This window comes from Pelecanus crispus, chromosome 2 (genome assembly GCF_030463565.1).
Source record: "Pelecanus crispus isolate bPelCri1 chromosome 2, bPelCri1.pri, whole genome shotgun sequence".
NCBI classification, from domain to species: domain Eukaryota; kingdom Metazoa; phylum Chordata; class Aves; order Pelecaniformes; family Pelecanidae; genus Pelecanus; species Pelecanus crispus.
This window is the reverse complement of record NC_134644.1, coordinates 106,538,247-106,556,844: the sequence shown is the minus strand read 5'-3', so window position 1 is coordinate 106,556,844 and position 18,598 is coordinate 106,538,247. Positions and strand designations below refer to the sequence as shown.

The 18,598-nt window shown below is 37.5% G+C and overlaps 1 protein-coding gene across 1 annotated transcript in view; it reads left to right on the top strand.

Annotated features, from left to right (window-relative positions):
* Positions 1 to 18,598, top strand: part of LOC104036568 (dynein axonemal heavy chain 5-like) — a 175,276-nt gene that overhangs the window by 111,666 nt on the left and 45,012 nt on the right. Inside the window, exons 60-67 of the mRNA XM_075704666.1 lie at positions 2,462 to 2,680; positions 5,224 to 5,400; positions 8,518 to 8,712; positions 11,301 to 11,456; positions 11,726 to 11,908; positions 15,147 to 15,317; positions 15,709 to 16,087; positions 17,198 to 17,469. Of these exons, the coding sequence (XP_075560781.1) occupies positions 2,462 to 2,680; positions 5,224 to 5,400; positions 8,518 to 8,712; positions 11,301 to 11,456; positions 11,726 to 11,908; positions 15,147 to 15,317; positions 15,709 to 16,087; positions 17,198 to 17,469 (1,752 nt within the window). The remainder of the gene's footprint in view (positions 1 to 2,461; positions 2,681 to 5,223; positions 5,401 to 8,517; positions 8,713 to 11,300; positions 11,457 to 11,725; positions 11,909 to 15,146; positions 15,318 to 15,708; positions 16,088 to 17,197; positions 17,470 to 18,598) is intronic.

Sequence of the window (18,598 nt, the reverse complement as noted above, 5' to 3'; positions counted from 1 at the left end):
TTTAATAAGACTGGATAATAAGAGCGGTTTATAATAGCTTGAATGACCAAAAGAGGGAGTTTTCTCTCCAGGGACAGGATCCGCCCTGTGTAGCATGCCATGGAAAAATCTATCTAGGCTCTGTCTGATGCTGCATGAATGTGGGGTGCCCAGCATCTGAAGGGATGTAAGGTTTACTCACTATCTGTGTTCCTCTTCTTACTATGGACCTTTTTAAAGCAGTTGTCTTATTAAGCCATTAGTTGTTGGGCCTTTCTTATTAAGATCCAGAAAGAGCCCTGCACTCTCTCTCTCTCTCACCTCACCCTCCCCACCTCTCACCCGGTACAGAACACAGTAACACTACATCACCTACTCAAAACTCCTTTGCTGTTTAAACTTCTCCTGATAGTCCAAGATTCACTAAAAAACAACAGCTGTGGTTCTGAAATCTGCTTAGCTAGCTCTTAACAGGACTTACTGATTTAACAGTGTTTATCTCTAGGAGATGCTGTTTAATGTGCTCTTTGATAAACGGTGGAGTAAAAATATTTCATCATTCTTACATGATGGAAATTTTATGAGCAGCCATTTCGCTGGCTTATCTCCATTATAAAATATTTGTTTATCTCTAGGATCTGTCAACAAACCCAGTGGCTACAGTAAACAATTCTTTTGCTGACATTGCTATTCTCTAGATGTGTAACTCATAAAGCAGTACTACTTTGTTGATCAGTGCATACATGCTTCTCTAATTCCTTGTTGTCGTGGTTTAGCCCCAGCCAGCAACTCAGCACCACGCAGCTGCTCGCTCGCTCCCCCTACCCTGATGGGATGGGGGAGAGAATTGGAGGAGTAAGAGTGAGAAACACTCCTGGGTTGAGATAAGAACAGTTTAATAATTGAAATAAAGTAAAATAGTAATGATAATAATAACAATATAATAATAATAATAATAATAATAATAATAATAATAATAATAATAATAATAATAATAATAATAATAATATACAAATCAACTGATGCACAATGCAATTGCTCACCACCCGCCGACCGATACCCAGACAGTTCCCAAGCAGTGATCGCTGCTCCCCGGCCAACCCCCCCCCCCAGTTTCTATACTGAGCATGACGCCATATAGTATGGAATAGCCCTTTGGTCAGTTTGGATCAACTGTTCTGGCTGTGCCCCCTCCCACTTTCTTGTGCACCTGGCAGAGCATGGGAAGCTGCAAAGTCCTTGACTAGCATAAGCAGTACTTAGCAACAACTAACAACATCAGTGTGTTATCAACATTCTTCTCCTACTAAATCCAAAACACAGTACTATGCCTCCTACTAGGAAGAAAATTAACTCTATTCCAGCTGAAACCAGGACACTTGCTCACAGACCTATCTTTTGAAATCCACCAGACTTCTTGCTGTGTTTTTTATCATGCCTAGATCTCAAAGTATGATATTGGCTCCTCTTTTTTTTTTTTTTTTCCACTTATTCCTATGTAAAGGCAGAAGAATTCTCTGATTTTAGCACATTTGGATAAGAATTAAATCTATATTTTTAGTCAAGATCTAATGTAAAAACCCAACCCATGGTTATACTGTTTACTAAGAGTCATCCCAGAGATTCCTTGTACTGTTACTCTTCTGGTGTGATGTAATCTGAGTGTCAAGTTTCATATTTGTAATAAAAGAGTTTTTACACATTCTTGGTTTCCATCTTCAGAACTCTTATAGCAGAAAAAAATATAAATAAGATACATGATATTTAAACAAGTGTTTTAAATATTCAGAGTAAATGGAAGCAACTTTTATCTGTAAGTGTGAATTTCATAGGAACTTTGTCAGTCTCTAATCCTTTGCAAAATATAGCTGGAAACACATTCTGAATTCACAGAATACTTTTTTTCCCCTGTTAGGAATATACAAGTAAATGTATATGAGACTGGCAACTCATCATTCAAATTTATATAGAGATGTAAGAAAAGTCTCTAGAGTTTTAGTTGCCAGAGGAGCAAAAAATGCATTTGGTATATTTTTATTGTAGAAGTAACTGATGAGAAAAGAGAGAAGAAGAGTAGTTTTCATTATCATTATTATTATTTTATAATCCACGAGGACAATCTTAATTTTCTTTTGCACTGAGAATATATTACAGAAAACATTGTATGGGTTGCCTCATGTATCTAGTATACAGCTATTTCAAGTGTATTGTGATTTCAAATCAGTGATCATTGTGTGATCAATATATCATTCTGAAAATATTATTAAAACATTTTAAGATTGCATTGAATAACTTTAATGTTATGCTTGTGTTCCAGTTTTAGGTTGAAAAGTAAAAAAGGAAAAAAAAACTGTGCTGTCATCTTAAACATGTGTTATTTTAAAAAGTACCCGGTACAGTACAATCTGTGCCATTAAATGAATGTTATTTGCTCTTGCCAAATACTAGGTATTAACTACTCTTTGCTTTTAAACGTTTGTAGGCAAATTTAGCCTTGCAAGAGGGAAGACTTGCAGCTGCCCAAATGGAACTGAATAATGCACAAATTCAGCTGGATGAGAAGCAGATGGAACTAGATCATGTACAAGCCATGTATGATACTGCTATGAAAGAGAAGCAGGCCTTACTTGATGATGCTGAGGCGTGCAGAAGGAAGATGAACAATGCCACAGCTCTGATTGAAGGATTAGGTGGAGAAAAGGTACTAGCACATATAAGTAGGTTTCCAGCACAAAGTAGGTGCTCAGTTTTGAGAATACTCCATAATGATCATTAGTAGCGCTCAAGAAATTCAAGGCATGGCCACATCTTGGTATCATATGATGCTATTTTAGTTATATGTATGTTTTTTGCTTGAACGTAATGTATCTAACAAAGTAAAACAATTTCTTGTGTTAACTTAATTCTTCTGTATTAAGATTTATGACATATCATATGGCTCGTATTGAGATAAAGTTCAGATTTAAAGCCAAGGAGCCAAATTCCTTTTAGCTTTAATAAGACGAGGAATTAGGCTTAACCCAAATAATTGCCCTAAAATATTTATAAGATGGATTACTCTCTTTTTCTCACCAAGTATACAAGAATAGGAATTTGAAGCTTGACTAATTTCCTGAATTATATTTGAAGTTCAGATTTCTACTGGAGCCTTTTACAGAATTATGGGCTAATCGTTATCCTCTGCACTGAGCTTGAAATTTACCTTTCCTATGCAGATTTTTCTGGCTTCAGCCTGAAGGTTTCCAGAGGAAGCAGGATACTCTTTTTTCTCTTCTGACTATTTGCTTTGATAATTCCTTGGTTGATTTCACACAGAGTCAAAATTGGTGAGAGCTTTGACTTCAGCCATTGTGTCCTGTGAGGCCTGGACTTCAGCATTTGTTTGCATAGCTGTACTTCAAAATATATCAGTCAAAAATGTTAGATGCTTTATCATATTTTTCAGTGAATTTCTAAATTTAAGAGCAACAACAAAATAGGAAATTACAGTGCCTTATTGTGGGTCTTCTGAAGCTTTGTGCTATGAGGTCTTGTAAAAGTTGTTATTCCATTCTACTTTTGAAAATTCAGACAAAAAATTAAAAGACTATATATGGCACTTGGAGCCTTGGGCAAAACTGACACTGGGTTAAATGTGTATTTTCTAAATTTAAAACATGTAGGTCCTGTCCAAGATTGCATGCAGAGTAACTGGAAGGGAACAGAAATCTGGAGAGAAAGGAATAAGTAAAACTAAAAAATAATATTCAGAAAATCACAGAATCATGGAATAATTAAGATTGGAAGGGACCTCTGGAGATCATCCAGCCACCCCCCTCCCTCCCCCCCCACCCCAAGTCAAGGTCAAATAAAGCAGGTTGCTCAAGGCATTGGCCAGTCAGTTTTTGGATATCTCCAAAGACAGAGACTCTACAGCCTCTCTTGGCAACCTATTCCAGTCCTTGACCACTCTCACTGTAAAAAAGTCTTTTTGTGTGTTTAACTGGAATTTCTTGTATTTCAATTTGTGCCCATTGCCCCTTGTCCTTTCACTGGGTACTACTGAAAAGAGTCTGGCACCATCATCTTTACACCCTCCTGTCAGGTATTTGTACACATTGATAAAATTCCCCCTGTGCTGTCTGTTCTCAAGGCTGAACAATCTCAATTCCCTCAGCAAGGCTGCCCCAACCTTTACATCCCTGACTGGTTATTTCTGTTTGCAAGTCTGAGGTTCAGCAAATCGCCTTCCCTCATTACATCCTCAGTTACCTGTGCTAAGAATTTTTTGGCAGTCCACTCCTTAAAACCTCCTGGATTGCTTGTGTCTTGCTGTGTTGTCCCTCCAGAAGATATCAGCGTGGTTCAAGTCCCCGGTGTAGACCAGGGCCTGTGAATGCAAGGTTTCTTCCCATTGTCTGAAAAAGACCACATCTACTTCTCCCTGATCACATTGTCTGTAGCAGACCCACACAACATTACCCATGTTGGTCTGCCCTCTAATCCTAACCAATAAGCTCTCAGCTGGCTCATTGTCCATCCCAGAGTCTCAGCTGCAGAGCTCCATGCATTCCAACTGCTCTCTCACATAGAAGAAAACTCACCTCCTCACGTTCCCATCCTGCCCTTCCTCACAAGCCTGTACACACCTGTTGCAGCACTCGAGTTGTGGAAGCCTTCCCACCATGTCCCCATGATCTCCATGAGATCATGACTCTGCAACCGCATGCAGACCTCTAATTCCTCATTTGTTCTCCATGCTGTGCAGATTAGTGTAGAAGCACTTCAGAGAGGTGCCCAGCTGTGCTAATTTCCCAGAAACAGTATGAAAGCTATCCCCATTGTTCTGTCTGGTAGGCACTTCTTGTTTATGTGGATACGCTTGGGGTGGTTCTCCATTAGCCCCGTTTTATTGATTACAAGGTCCCCACTGTTTATATCACCCCACATAGTTTGTTTGCCAACCCGGTCCTCCACTTCCTCACATGACTATTAGTCATCCTCTCCCTCCAACTTAGTTCCTTCTTTAAAGTACTTCTCACCAGTTTGGCCAGCTTGTTGGCAAAGATGCTTTTTCTCCACTTGGTTAGGTGGTTGCCATCTCTTCCAAGCAAACTTCTACTTCTGAAAAGAATGATTTAACACGAAAAATACTCCTGGTTAGAAGAACAATTGTTTACCGGAAAGAGATAAATTCTAAAGTTAGATCTTCATTTTAGTTTTGTGCCTGCTTAATCTAATTTCTTTATAATATTTTACATACAGATTCGTTGGACAGCAAGCAGCAAAACCTTTCAAAATCAAATTATTAATTTAGTAGGGAATGTTCTTCTGGCCACTGGATTTCTCTCTTACTCTGGCCCTTTCAATCAGGAGTACAGGAATTTGCTGCTCCAATTGTGGAAGAAAGAGATGGACAACAGCAGGATTCCGTACAGTAATGTAAGTGTTCATGCTCTGTCCTGACCTTACTCTTTGCCTTGCAGAGAAATAGTGTTCAGAGCATTCTGTTGCGGAAAAGTACATAATTGGAAGGTTATTACAGGCTGTCACACTCCATCAGATTTTTAATAAATAAAAAATCTGAACAGTTGACAACTGAGCTTCTAAAAAAATGTGTTTTAAGATCCTCTTTATGCTGTCATGCATTGCAAGATTGGTATATAGGCCATCACTCTGGCAAATCTGAGAGAGGGATGGTGTCTGAGGTGAGCTGCCCTGGGAGGAAATTGCATAATATGGGAAACAAGGTAAAATTTACCAGCTTAGAATAGATTTACCTAATCATAAGGGGTTCCATCAGGTAGTCATGGTTTTCCCCCCCTAGTTGGTGTTTTTTTTGCAAATGTTGTGTTGTGTTCATAATTTCAGTCATAACATCAAGCAAATCAGCCACATCAAGCATTTACTGGAAGTGGAAAATATGTATATTGAAGAAAACACCAGTTGTAACCGTCTCCCTCAATATTTTAAATTATCCCCTTGTAAAGAACAACTTGTGAATATGTGGTTGAGAATACCGCCCCACAACTGGTATTGCTGTGCCCCTATAGTTTTCCAGGCAGTCTTTGAAGCAGCAGCTCCCAAGTTAGGCCCACAGCATGGCGCAGAGGTGGGGAGATTGGCCTGTGGCTTCTGGGTTGGGTAGGAGTTATGCCACAACCAACTTCCAGGGACGCAGCAAGATTTACCCTATTTCCACTTTTACCACCTACAGTCTCATGCACTGCCACTAAAAATCTGCTCTCTCTCTAGATATCCACTTTTCACTCTGAACTGTAAGTCTATGATATGAAGGATGACATTGAATGAAAGGCTTTTCATATATTTTGTATTTCTGACATATTACATCATAAACTCTTTAACTTCCTGTTCTTAATATATTCAATTTTGAACACAACAAACTAGTCCAGGACTGTCCTGGTTTTGGCTGGGATAAATTTTCTTCCTAGTAGCAGGCATGGTGCTGTGTTTTGGGTTTAGTAGGAGAATAATGCTGAGAACACACTGATGTTTGAGTTGCTGCTAAGTACTGCTTATGCCAGTCAAGGACTTTTCAGCTTCCCATGCTCTGCCAGGTGCACAAGAAGCTGGGAGGGGGCCCAGCCAGAACAGTTGATCCAAACTGGCCAAAGGGCTATTCCATACCACATGACGTCATGCTCAGTATAGAAACTGGGGGGGGGGGTTGGCCAGGGAGCAGCGATCGCTGCTCGGGAACTGTCTGGGTATCGGTCAGTGGGTGGTGAGCAATTGCATTGTGCATCACTTGCTTTGTATATTATTATTATTATTATCATCATCATTATTATATTGTTATTATTATCATTACTATTTTACTTTATTTCAATTATTGAACTGTTCTTATCTCAACCCAAGAGTTTTTCTCACTCTTACTCCTCTGATTCTCTCCCCCATCCCATCAGGGTAGGGGGAGTGAGCGAGCGGCTGCATGGTGCTTAGTTGCTGGCTGGGGCTAAACCACGACATTGACATACAAATACTCTTGCACCCAATTATAGAAAAGACCACTGCACATTTTGAACCAGGAAATATCACCTCTGCATCTCCATGTATTATCAATTAATACCCTCCTGTCATACCCTCTGCTGTGTACCCACCCCATTTAATTTAGTTTAATTTGAAGTGTCTTGTTGAAACAATTAAGTTAAACAAAACCTGGATTTTGTAAAACTTGGTTTACACCACTTCTGCTTGCTCCAGCCTAAGCTCTTAAATCCATGTACATTTGTCACGAGTGAGGCTGTTCTCAGAGAGTCTGACATTACAGCTTCTCCTCAATTAGCCTAAGTCTGTGTCTGGGTGTGCGAGTCATTTAGGCATAACAATTTTAAAAATGGTGTTTTTTAAATTAGCTATCTATCTGTGTAGTTAGGCACTTAAATTAGCTAAGCTTCAGAGTTGCCTGGTGACTGATACTTCCTGCTGCAGTAAGAAAAAATTCAAAGCTGTTTAGAGCCTACTCATCTGCTTTAGGAGCTAAATATGGTTATAGGTTCAATTGCTGAAAATTTTGGCTATTAAATGCTTTACTGTCCTTTTCACAAATGGAAATTGGATTCTTAAAGTTTCTCTGTCTTCTGAGAATGGTTTGTGTTGCTTCATTCAGATTCTTCAATAATCAGTAAAAAAATCATAGGGGTAGAAAAGCTTCTGAGTCTTGCAACCACTGGTATCGCTAACTCTCATAATTGTATCACAAGTCTCACAGTATCTGAAATTTTACTTCAGGCTTCAGATGCTGAATTATGCGATTTTTGCAGGGGTCGCAGGATTTTTCTTTCTTTCTAAACATGTTGTTTGTAGAGAAAGCTTACAAATAGGAATTCTTGAGTGAAAAATCTAAGGAGCAAATAAGAAAAACCCTTAAATTTTATTCTTTCTAAACTCACCTCATTATTAGGCTACTTTTCTAATTTGGAGAGCTTGGTTTGTGATTTTAAGCACTGTTTTCTTCACATACACATTCTTGAGAGGCCAGTCACTGTTCATAGTGAATAAAATAAAGCAGGCTAGTCGACATGTGCAAATCAAACTTTAGGAGAATGTATAAGCTGAGAAGAGTTGTGACCATAGCAACAATAACTTTCCATGATAGTTCATGGTTAGTGATCCATAGCACTTCTCCTCTTTCTTCTCTGAGTCTCCCACAAACCATCCTGTATTCATATACATACTTGGGGAGCCCTTTACAACTTTACAGCAGAGGGAAGCTCTTGTGACCAAGATGACCCTTCTTGAGCTAGCGAGAAAAGAGTTTGCCAATACCAAAATCAGCTTGTCATTAGATACTGAACTGGCTTCAGAGTTTCTCCAACACTCTTTGATGGACATCAAAGCCTCAACAGAATTCACTTTCATTATTGCCCAACTTCAGCAATTTAGGCACTGAACTTTAAAGAAAGGGAACAATAAACAATAACTACCAAATACAAATGTATCATGCATTATGATCAGAAGAAAAAAAACCTTCCATCAAACATTTTAGTATAACTCCTCTAACTGGTGCTAATTTTGTAATTACATATTTTCTATTAGGACCTGAACCTTACTGGTATGCTTGTTGACAATGCTACAGTGGGTGAATGGAACCTCCAGGGTCTTCCAAACGATGACCTTTCAATTCAGAACGGCATCATTGTCACAAAAGCATCTAGATATCCTTTGCTTATTGATCCACAAGGTCAAGGAAAGATCTGGATTAAAAATAAGGAAAAGAATAATGGACTCCAGGTAAATAGTGCATTTAATATTTTTATGTGTGTGTCATTTCACATCATAGTTAGCAATGCAAACTATTTTTCTGTCATCATACTTTGTCCATGTGTAATTTAAATCTGATGTTTGTTGTATATAGTTGGTCAGAAATTAAAACAAGACTGACGCAAAACCTGTGATCTATCCATATCAGGGTGAAATAGCTTGTACTGCTTAGTCATGTCCCAGAAAGACAGTTTCAAGAGCAAACTGGAATTATATGTTATGCCATATGTATTTTGATGATGAATCTTTTAATTACTTGTCATAGAGAAAGAGAAATGTAGAGGGAAGTAACTGACACGAAAAATTAAGAGCAGCCAGGATCAGGCAGTTGGTACTTCAAGGCAATAACATTTTAGGGTAAGCATTTTAAGGGGAAAATAGGGGAAAGAAAAAGGGAGGAATTGGAAAAAAGAATGGTGGCCTGAGGTAGAATGGAAATCTAGTGATCTCTGAGGCATATCAAACACAAAGGCCAAATTTAGGCTGCATCTTGATGATTAAATGCATGTGATAAAAATATTTATGGCTGAATTTATCCACCCTTCTCACTTTCTATCTAGTAGTGCATCCTGTTTGGGATCTGGGTCTTCTATTTAATTCAAAACTTTCTTTTTTTCCCCTTTTTAATCAGCTTACCCTCCATGCTTTGTTACACCAATAACGATAAGATGGGTTATGATGAAGATCTAAACACATGATACATTTTCAGGCCAGATCGAGCATGATACTAAAGAGTTAGTTGTTAATAAATCAAGTCTATCCTACAGCTGTAGATTATCCCATGAATACCATGGTATACAGTCTTCACTCAAAATGAGAGTGATGGATAAGAAAAAGAAACTAAGAATGAAGGTAGGGATGGTGACATCCAGAGAGCTGATGACATCATGATGATGTCATTAGCTAAATCCTTAACCTTCTGGAGCTTGACCTAGATCTGTATTTCCTAGCAGTGTTAAGAAAGGCCTAACATTCAATCTCATACCAAATCCAGTTTCTGGTAAGTTGAACGTGCTCAAAAAATGGTGTAGAAACACAGCTAGAAACTGGAAGTATTGACTGAGAAGAGATGGAAAAACAATGGACAGCATTCAAAGATCTTGGAAAAATGGATGCCTTTATGAAAAATATGATGAAAAGCTCTCCTAAAACATATGAGTTGTATTCACAGAAGAATTTAGGCATTTTATGACTGTGTGAAACCTACTGTCTTACAGTAGGTAACATGGCTTCCTCTAAATTACGTCAGACCTTACTTTGGCCCCCAAAAATTGGATCAAGAAACGCTAGTGTGAGTAACCAACAGGAAAAAATAGAGAGAAGGATGTATCCCATATTTCACCTTCTTTGAGACTTGCATCTCCTACTCAGGATTTCAGAGAGCTGCCAAGCTGAGTTCAGGAGTGGCAACGGTGAACCTCCTGGAATATCCAGCCTATGAAAGTCGTGAATCCTAATGGAGCTTAACTACTGAGCTGCTGAGTAGTCTCAAAACTTACATGGCTTTGAATACACACAGGTGCATCCTCTAAATGCAGAGGAAGCTTTCCTGATGAACATTCAGTCAGTTATGGGCTTTTAGACATCCTGGCTCAGGTGTCAGCTGTGTTAGAAATATCTGAGTTCTTCCCCTGTGAAGTTCAGGAGAAACAGAGTTATGTCAAGTCTCTAAATACCCAAGTATTTAGATTATTATACAACATCTGGGATATTGTAATTTGCTATGGTCTTGTTAGGGTTATATTGTTGGTCACTAAGACATTAACTTCATCCCTCAGTTTCATGTGGACTAGAAATGTAGGCAACATTCTGTTTTGGTGGATACACATATGCTTACATTATAACAAAGCTAAAAGTACAGAGTGGTGGAACACAGTGTTAATTTTTAAATAATATACTGTTTTAAGACTGTGTAATGTGTCTCTAGATATTTCAATTATACCTTATCCAAAGAGCACTGCCTGCAAGACAAGGATTTATTTTAAAAACATGTCTATCCTAGGTTTTTTTCTGGTGAAAAAACCACCCCAAAACCATGGCTTAACAGATGCCTGGAAAGGCTATTCAATTATCATCTTAAAGGCTTATGTTAAATTTATTAAATTTAAATAAATGAAAAGGAATGTATGTGATTTTTAGCAATTTTAAGACTTTATATTGTGAAATGGGAACTGAATTGGAAATTCAACATCTGATGTGAGACCAGGCCTCCTATGTAACACTGGTTCCCTGCCTGAACCCTATAAATATTTCCCTACTTCACATTAGTGTTCTGAGCTTAAATCCATTAATATTTAAAAGGTATTAAGATGCTACAGTGATTAGATACATATGTAGATAAGTAAAGAAATAGATAACAATAAAGAAGTGTGATCTCCTATTCTGTTAAGTTTAAAGCAAAACTTCCATTCATTTCAGCAGAGGTGAGTGTCAGTCCCTCAAATGTAATTGTCTATAGATATCCCAGGATGAGTATAATTTTTGAAAGTTGCAATAGATTTTATACTGTTTTCTATGTGCTTGCAAATGCATGCTACATTGTGAACCAATCTTCCTAGGTTACAGCTATGAACCACAAGTTCTTCAGAAGTCATATAGAAGACTGTCTGTCTCTTGGCCGACCTTTGCTAATTGAAGATGTTGGAGAGGAACTTGATCCTGCTTTAGATAACATCTTGGAAAAAAATTTCATAAAATCTGGTTCAGCACACAAAGTAAGATGAATTGTGAACATGAAATTAAAAAACAATAGGATAGATGCTGGGTATCTGGTAGTCTGGATACTGCCGAGAATCACACCCTTCCAACACTTAGAAAGATGAGTAGTGAACTCATGGGGTTGGGATTTTTTTTAACCCCTTAAACAGAAAGTTTAAAAAGTGTAAATGAAAATGTAAAAAAAGTTCATCTATTTTTCATTGGATAAAATAACTGGTTTTCTGAATTCAGCTTTTGAAAATCGAGTAATATGTTTTATTTTCAGGTGAAAGTAGGTGACAAGGAGGTAGATCTGATGAAGGGGTTTACCCTTTATATGACGACAAAATTGGCTAATCCTGCCTATACTCCAGAAATTAGTGCAAGAACAACTGTGATTGACTTTACTGTTACTATGAAAGGGCTGGAAGATCAGCTCCTTGGCCGTGTCATCCTCACAGAAAAACAGGTATCTAGTAGCTTGCAGTATTTGTATAGAGGGAAGGCTTGTTCAATATCTGTGCCATGAGTGGATATACTCAATGTCTTGGTTGAAATCAGATGCAAGAACAAAAAAGTGAATGAAAGTTTAGGGGTTTGTGCATTTGCTGAAAGACAATGTGGAGCTGGTTTTTAATTGAATGGAGGGACCTAAACATTTATTTTAAGATCTGGCCTTGGAAAGAGAAGAAAGAAAATTATTCATTAAGAATACATCACATGACATACATAAAGCATCCTTATTCCTTCAAGGAAAGGCTCCTTGTTCAGTCAGAAACCTCTTTTATTTCTGAATTCCTTTTTAAACTTAATTTGAATTACATGAAAAAATGCTTATGAACTTGAACTACTTTTGCCAGCCAGGCTCTAGTGTGCAAGGAGATAGGAGATTTTTAAGGAGCCCTGAACACTGACTTGACTCTGCTCTTACTAAAATTTCCATTGATTATGTTGAAGCAAATATAGGGAAGAAAATCCTTTTTCAGGTGTTCTTCAGGAGTTATATTTCATAATATCAAATCTGAGACATCATCCACAATAATTTAATTCCTTGATCATTCCTGTTTCTTTTTGTGTGATCTAATTTAACAGCCTGGTTATCCAAAAACTTAGGAGTCAATTCATCATAGGCACTGGGGACAATGGTGGGGTTTTTACTGTGGCAGTCATACATATAAATACATGAATGCTATGGTCCAATTACACTAAAATGAAATATTTGCTTCCTTTCTCATTAAAGTGAAAGCACAGAAGTTGTATTTCACATCAAATTGAAAGACTTATTTATTTCAAATGGAACATTTCATAATTGTGTCTTTGCGAGAAAAGTAACAAAGATTAAGGTTTGGATTAGCAGAGCTGCTGCTTTCAGTAAGTAACTCAAGTAGGCTTGCTCATGTGGGGGCAGTTCCCCACCTAAGGGAATCCATTCCTCTTTCTTCAACTACCTAATAATACATGTTCTAACCAGTGTGCTTTAGTGGTGCTTTCACTTTCTCTGGCCAACACCTTTCCACTTTGCTCAAATGAGCATTTGTGGAAGTAAGGACTGGAATCTAAGTGCCCTTCCTTCAGTCTGACAGTCACAATCAGAGGGTAGAAAGTTATTGTTACGCCCAAACATCCTGTGAATTGTTCCATGAAAAATGGAAAAGCTACAACAGCAGATACCGAGGAAAAGCTATCCATTAGGAGGGTGGGACAAATGCTAGGGATGCAGAACTTTTAATCTTTACTCCAGTAGATGTATGTTTATGTAAGCAAAATTGAACAGCATCAGCAGGAGTGGCTGGGACCATCCTGATTGAGTAACTTGCATCTGATGGGAGACAAAGGTAGAAGTGAAATTGGTTTCTCTTGACCTACATATAAAACTCATCTCCCCACACACAGATACCCTCACTCCATGTTTTTTACCTGGACAAAACTGTTAGAGAAATCATATTGAATGTATGTAGCAATACCTAGACTGCATTTTGGGTCAAAAATACAGTTACTGAAAAACATTCATCCAGTGCTGTGTATCAGCTGAAGAGAGCTGCAAGGGTAGCTGGTTAGTATCAGCACTATTTGCTGCACAGGGACATGGTTGCAGGTGATCAACATTTATTTAAACTTCTTCCCTTTAGCAGATACAAAGAAATCATGGTTGTTCTGTCTCTTCTGTCTCAATAAGAGATGAATGTCCTGGTGTAGATAGCCAGAGCCAATGGAGCTCTGATAAATTTAGTTCAAAGAAAAGACAGAACATGAACAGAGAATCTGAAGAACAGGTTTTCTATTACAAATAAGAAGACAAGTTTATGATCACTGAGCTAAAGTAATAGGTTAAAGGAACCGAGACATTCTTAAAGATTGCTATAGTGATCAATGAAATATATGATCAAAGAAGTGTTTATTCTTCTCAGCTTGAAAGGTTGCTCCTGTAACTATATGGAAAAAAAAAAATTATCAGCATTGTTTTGTACTTTCATAATGAAGTTGCTGCCACTATTTGTGTTCAGAACAGCTATTTTTTATGTTACAAATGCGGTCATGAAATTCCCTTGGAAACAAAAGCCTGGCATCTGGCATATTTGCTAATTTTCTGAAAGATACTTTTTACAGGCTTACAAATAGAATGGATGAGGTGCCTGTTCTTAAACTAAGCATGTCCTTAAGTAGAATTTAAGCATGTACTTAAGTGCATGTTTGAGTGCTCTGTAGAACTACTCCTTTTGTGCAATTTAATCTTTTTTGTGTTAATGGTACAGAAAGAGGAGAAAATGCAGAAAATTTGAAGCTGAATGACTGATGCTTAAGTCATTCTCCTCTTTTGGGATGCAGTTGTTTGTAGCTTCCACAGAGCTACATTCTGTAGCCCTAGAATATATTACAAACAGGTTTCCAAGTAAGTTTGTGAGAGTAAAGCAATTTGTCACTTCTTTGAAATACAGGAGAACCTCTCCTGTACTGCATAACTCTGTACATCTCCTTTTTCTCTAACTTGGCATGTTGACAAGAATGAAAATAAACTGAGGCCATAGGTGTAGGTAGACCGGTAATATTAACTATCCTTTTCCTTACAGGAAGGTTGATTTGATTGATTAAATAAAGGTAGCCAGCAAGGGTATCCCTGAGCTGTGTTGGACTGTGCAGTACAGATGCCTCATTTAACCTGGCATTGTGTTGGCTTGTCTGTCATTATTCCCTTGCCATTGTCTGTCTTGTAGAAATAGCATAAAAATTCCATATGACATCAATAATAATTGTAACATTTTCTATTTTATAAGCAGTAGAGAAGCGTATCTTGCGAAGTTGTAGAATCATAGAAACTAGAAAAGGTCATCCGGTCAACTTCCCTAAGAATGTAAAATCCATTCATACAATGCATCATTCAGTCCTTTGTCTGATTTAATTTTAAGTATTTAATGTAACATGGCTTTTATCACTTCCCATTGGAAACTAGCTCTAGTGCTTTGTGCATCCTACTATGAGGAAGCTTTTCCTGGTAATTCTGATGTGTTTTCACTCCTCAGTATGCAGCATTAATCAAATAAATGCAGTATACGTATAAATTACTTTAGTATATAATATTTCTGTATTTTATAGAAAAAGCAGCAAAGCTTTCAATCTGTAATGCATGAAATCACATGTTTTCTGTGTCATTATAAGGAATCTTTCTTTGAATTAATCTTAAATATTCTAAGGAATATTTCTAAATACAGGAACTGGAGTCAGAAAGAGTCAAACTGATGGAAGAAGTGACATCTAACAAGAGGAAAATGCAGGAGCTTGAAGATAATCTACTCTTCCGTCTAACCAGTACAGAGGGCTCTTTGGTTGAAGATGAGTCTCTGATAGAAGTCCTAAGAATCACTAAAACAACAGCAGAAGAGGTGATTTTTTAATGCATTTCAGATACATTTTGTAATTGTAATTTAAACATTATTTGTAGACAGTTTTTATCTAACATCTGACTTCTTAACAAATAAATAGTAGAAACGCTATCATTTTTCCTTCATAAAATGTTGCAAAATTAAACTGTTACCTGGATACTGCTTTATATTCCAGGCATATCTTGCAGGTGTAATTTTGAATTAAATCCCATTGTGCTTGGTGTTTGAACACATGAAGACACAATGTCTGTGTTGAAACACTGACAGAGGGAAGCAAAGCTTGACTAAAAATACCGTTGTGATCTTAATCAAGACCTTTTCTTTTTGCTTGTGCAGTATAAATCACAAGTGACATGACTTAATCTTCATGGACTTTTCCATTAATTTTAAGGTCAGTGAAAAATTAAACATAGCAGCGGAGACAGAGGTGAAAATCAATACTGCACGTGAAGAGTATCGGCCGGTTGCTGGTCGTGGTAGCATCCTTTATTTCCTAATTGTGGAAATGAGCTTAGTTAATGTCATGTACCAAACATCCTTACGGCAGTTCCTTGGCATTTTTGACCTATCAGTGGAAAGATCTCCGAAATCTCAGATCACAGCAAAAAGGGTAGTATATGTAATCGAGCATCTCACCTATGAAGTCTTCAAGTACACAGTTCGAGGACTGTATGAAAATCACAGATTCCTGTTTACATTGCTTCTGGCACTGAAGATTGACTTGCAGGCCAAGAAGGTTTCACACACTGAGTTTGAGACACTGATCAAAGGTAATTGCTCTAAAAATATTCCTATTTACATGTCTGTGAACTGCCAAATTCAGATTTTGCAGTGCTTGCACTAACAATATGTTATATCCAGTGGATCTAATGTGTTTAAACTGGTAAATGAAAGCATATATAATCCAAGAAGGAATTAAGAGACAAATTTTCCAAAACAAGAGCAATATAGATTATTTATTATCAAAATAATGCTTAGATGAAGATATTTAACTGTTTTACATTGCAAAACAGAAAAAAAAAATGTCCATGACTTTGTAAGAGACCCTATAGTTTTCTCCTGTGTTCCTCTTTTTTGAGTTGCCACATACCTATGTCTGTGAGCTTGGAGGCAGTCAGCAAAATCTCTTTTGATGGCTGGTGAGCAGGCATGTGAATGCATAAGGACTCTGTACCACATTTAAGTGTCAGTATAAAAAAAGTGGAAATCTGTTACATGTTGTAAAACATTGCATTATGCCACCACTGCATGTCACTACTCAGACACAGTGACAAAGAAAAATTTTAGTAAAGTTTATAAAATTTGATGGGGGTGGACCCAACTGTCCCCAAGGTATGATAAGTACAATCAGGTACTGAGATAAGATAAGTACAGTCAGGTACTTGCCATCCAAATACCTCAGTTTGCTTTGCAAACACCGATTTAATGTTCAGCTGTGACTCAGCTGTGTTGGAGGTGCAAATGGGCATGATGCTGGAGTGGTGGTTGAGCTAAGAGGCTGTTGAAGTTGCACAGTCCTGGAAATGAACGCACAATGTGCTTATTTTGTAGCCTAGGTGAAGGACTAACCATAGGTCCTTTCTACACCTGATACAAAGACTTGGTTTTGGGTATCCTTTTAGGTAGGCAAGTTTTATTCCAACTCTACAGACGGAGAAAAAGCAGCACAAAAATTACTGGGATATCAGCTTTGGGAGGCACTGAGACCACTTCCCCAGTAGGTCTTTGTTAAATGACTCTTCCATGCAAATTCTAGGTCTCCATGTCCTGGTTTACAAAGATTTTTACTCTCTAAATTATAGAATTAAATGTTTTTTATTACTTGTCATTTTTCTGTTTAACAATGGTTGGTTTCCTCTATAATGCTTTTTACTTTGCAGGAGGTGCCAGTTTGGATCTGAATTCTGTGGAACCAAAACCAAAAAAGTGGATCCTTGACATGACATGGCTCAATCTTGTGCAGTTATCTAGCTTGTACCCTTTTAATCAACTTTTGGTGCAAGTTGTTAGGAATGAGAAGTCTTGGAAAGCTTGGTTTGATGAAGAATCACCTGAAAAAGCTGTTATTCCTGATGGGTATGACAGCTTACTGGATCAATTCCGTAAACTGCTCCTTGTCCGTAGCTGGTGCCCTGATCATACCGTTGCCCAAGTAAGATCTGCTTTCGTACAATGGTTATGCCATGTGGCATCTCCTGTAGAACTGCTAGTTCCAAAATTACGTTCTCTGAATTTGTTTTTATTGTAATATTTGTTGCAGAGTGAGCTATTTTGAAAATCAGATATTGAAATCCTTATAATAAATATATGTGAAAGAAATAGTAATTTATTTAATTGTAATTAATTAGAAAAGGCATTGCAAAACATGAAATAAATTGTGTTGGAGCTGTAAGAATACCATTCTTTTTGTGTGGCGCTTCTAAAGTGGAGTCATGAAACTTGTAAAGCAATTGCATTCTTCTGGTGAATTGGAAGATACATCCCTATTTTTTCACAGAAGAAGTGGAAAGAGAACAGTTCACTGTGATAACAGGTACACTAAAATAGCAGAAAAAACTGTTTACTTACCCTCCATGCTGAGGAAGTAATAATTAAGACTGTCTTATGGCATAAAAGAAACTGCAGTAGACTAGAATTTTCTCCACAGTCTGTGATATTTGGATTTTTCTTCTCTATGTAGGTCTAAAAGAGATGTATGAGCCTATGAGTACCCTCTTTTCACTTTTTTTGTCTTTAGCTATGCTGGAAAGTAGTACTTCTGATTTCCTGCATATCTCAACATGTTAAACGTGATAGTATCTGTGTTGTATTTAGGGGACATCATTTTTTCATGGACCTCTTTTTCAACCAGATCCCCTCCATCCTTTTTCCTTTCCTTCTTTTCAGCTGGTAAGTAAGAGAGAAGCATGGGAGCTCCATCTGCCACAATTTAAACAGACCAAAATAATAAAGCTGCTACTGCTCATTTATCAACACTCATTGTCTTGCACAATCATCTTTGAGAAAGAATGTCTCCGAACAGTGGTTTCAAAAACTGTAATCATTTTAATTTTTGAGGAAAGAGGGAATCCATTTTGTTCTTATCTTCTTTATCTCTTCTTTCCCTACTGTGTTTCCCCAAGTGTTACAAAATTTTACCTCTTTTCACTAGGGCAGAAGTTACAGTTAATAGTGGGTGTTCGAGTTATTTTTTCTGGAATTGGTGTCTTCCTCAGTCCACCTTGTTCCTGGGTGTTTCTTTCCATAATACATGCCTCAGAATCTGTGCTAGTAGTTTACAC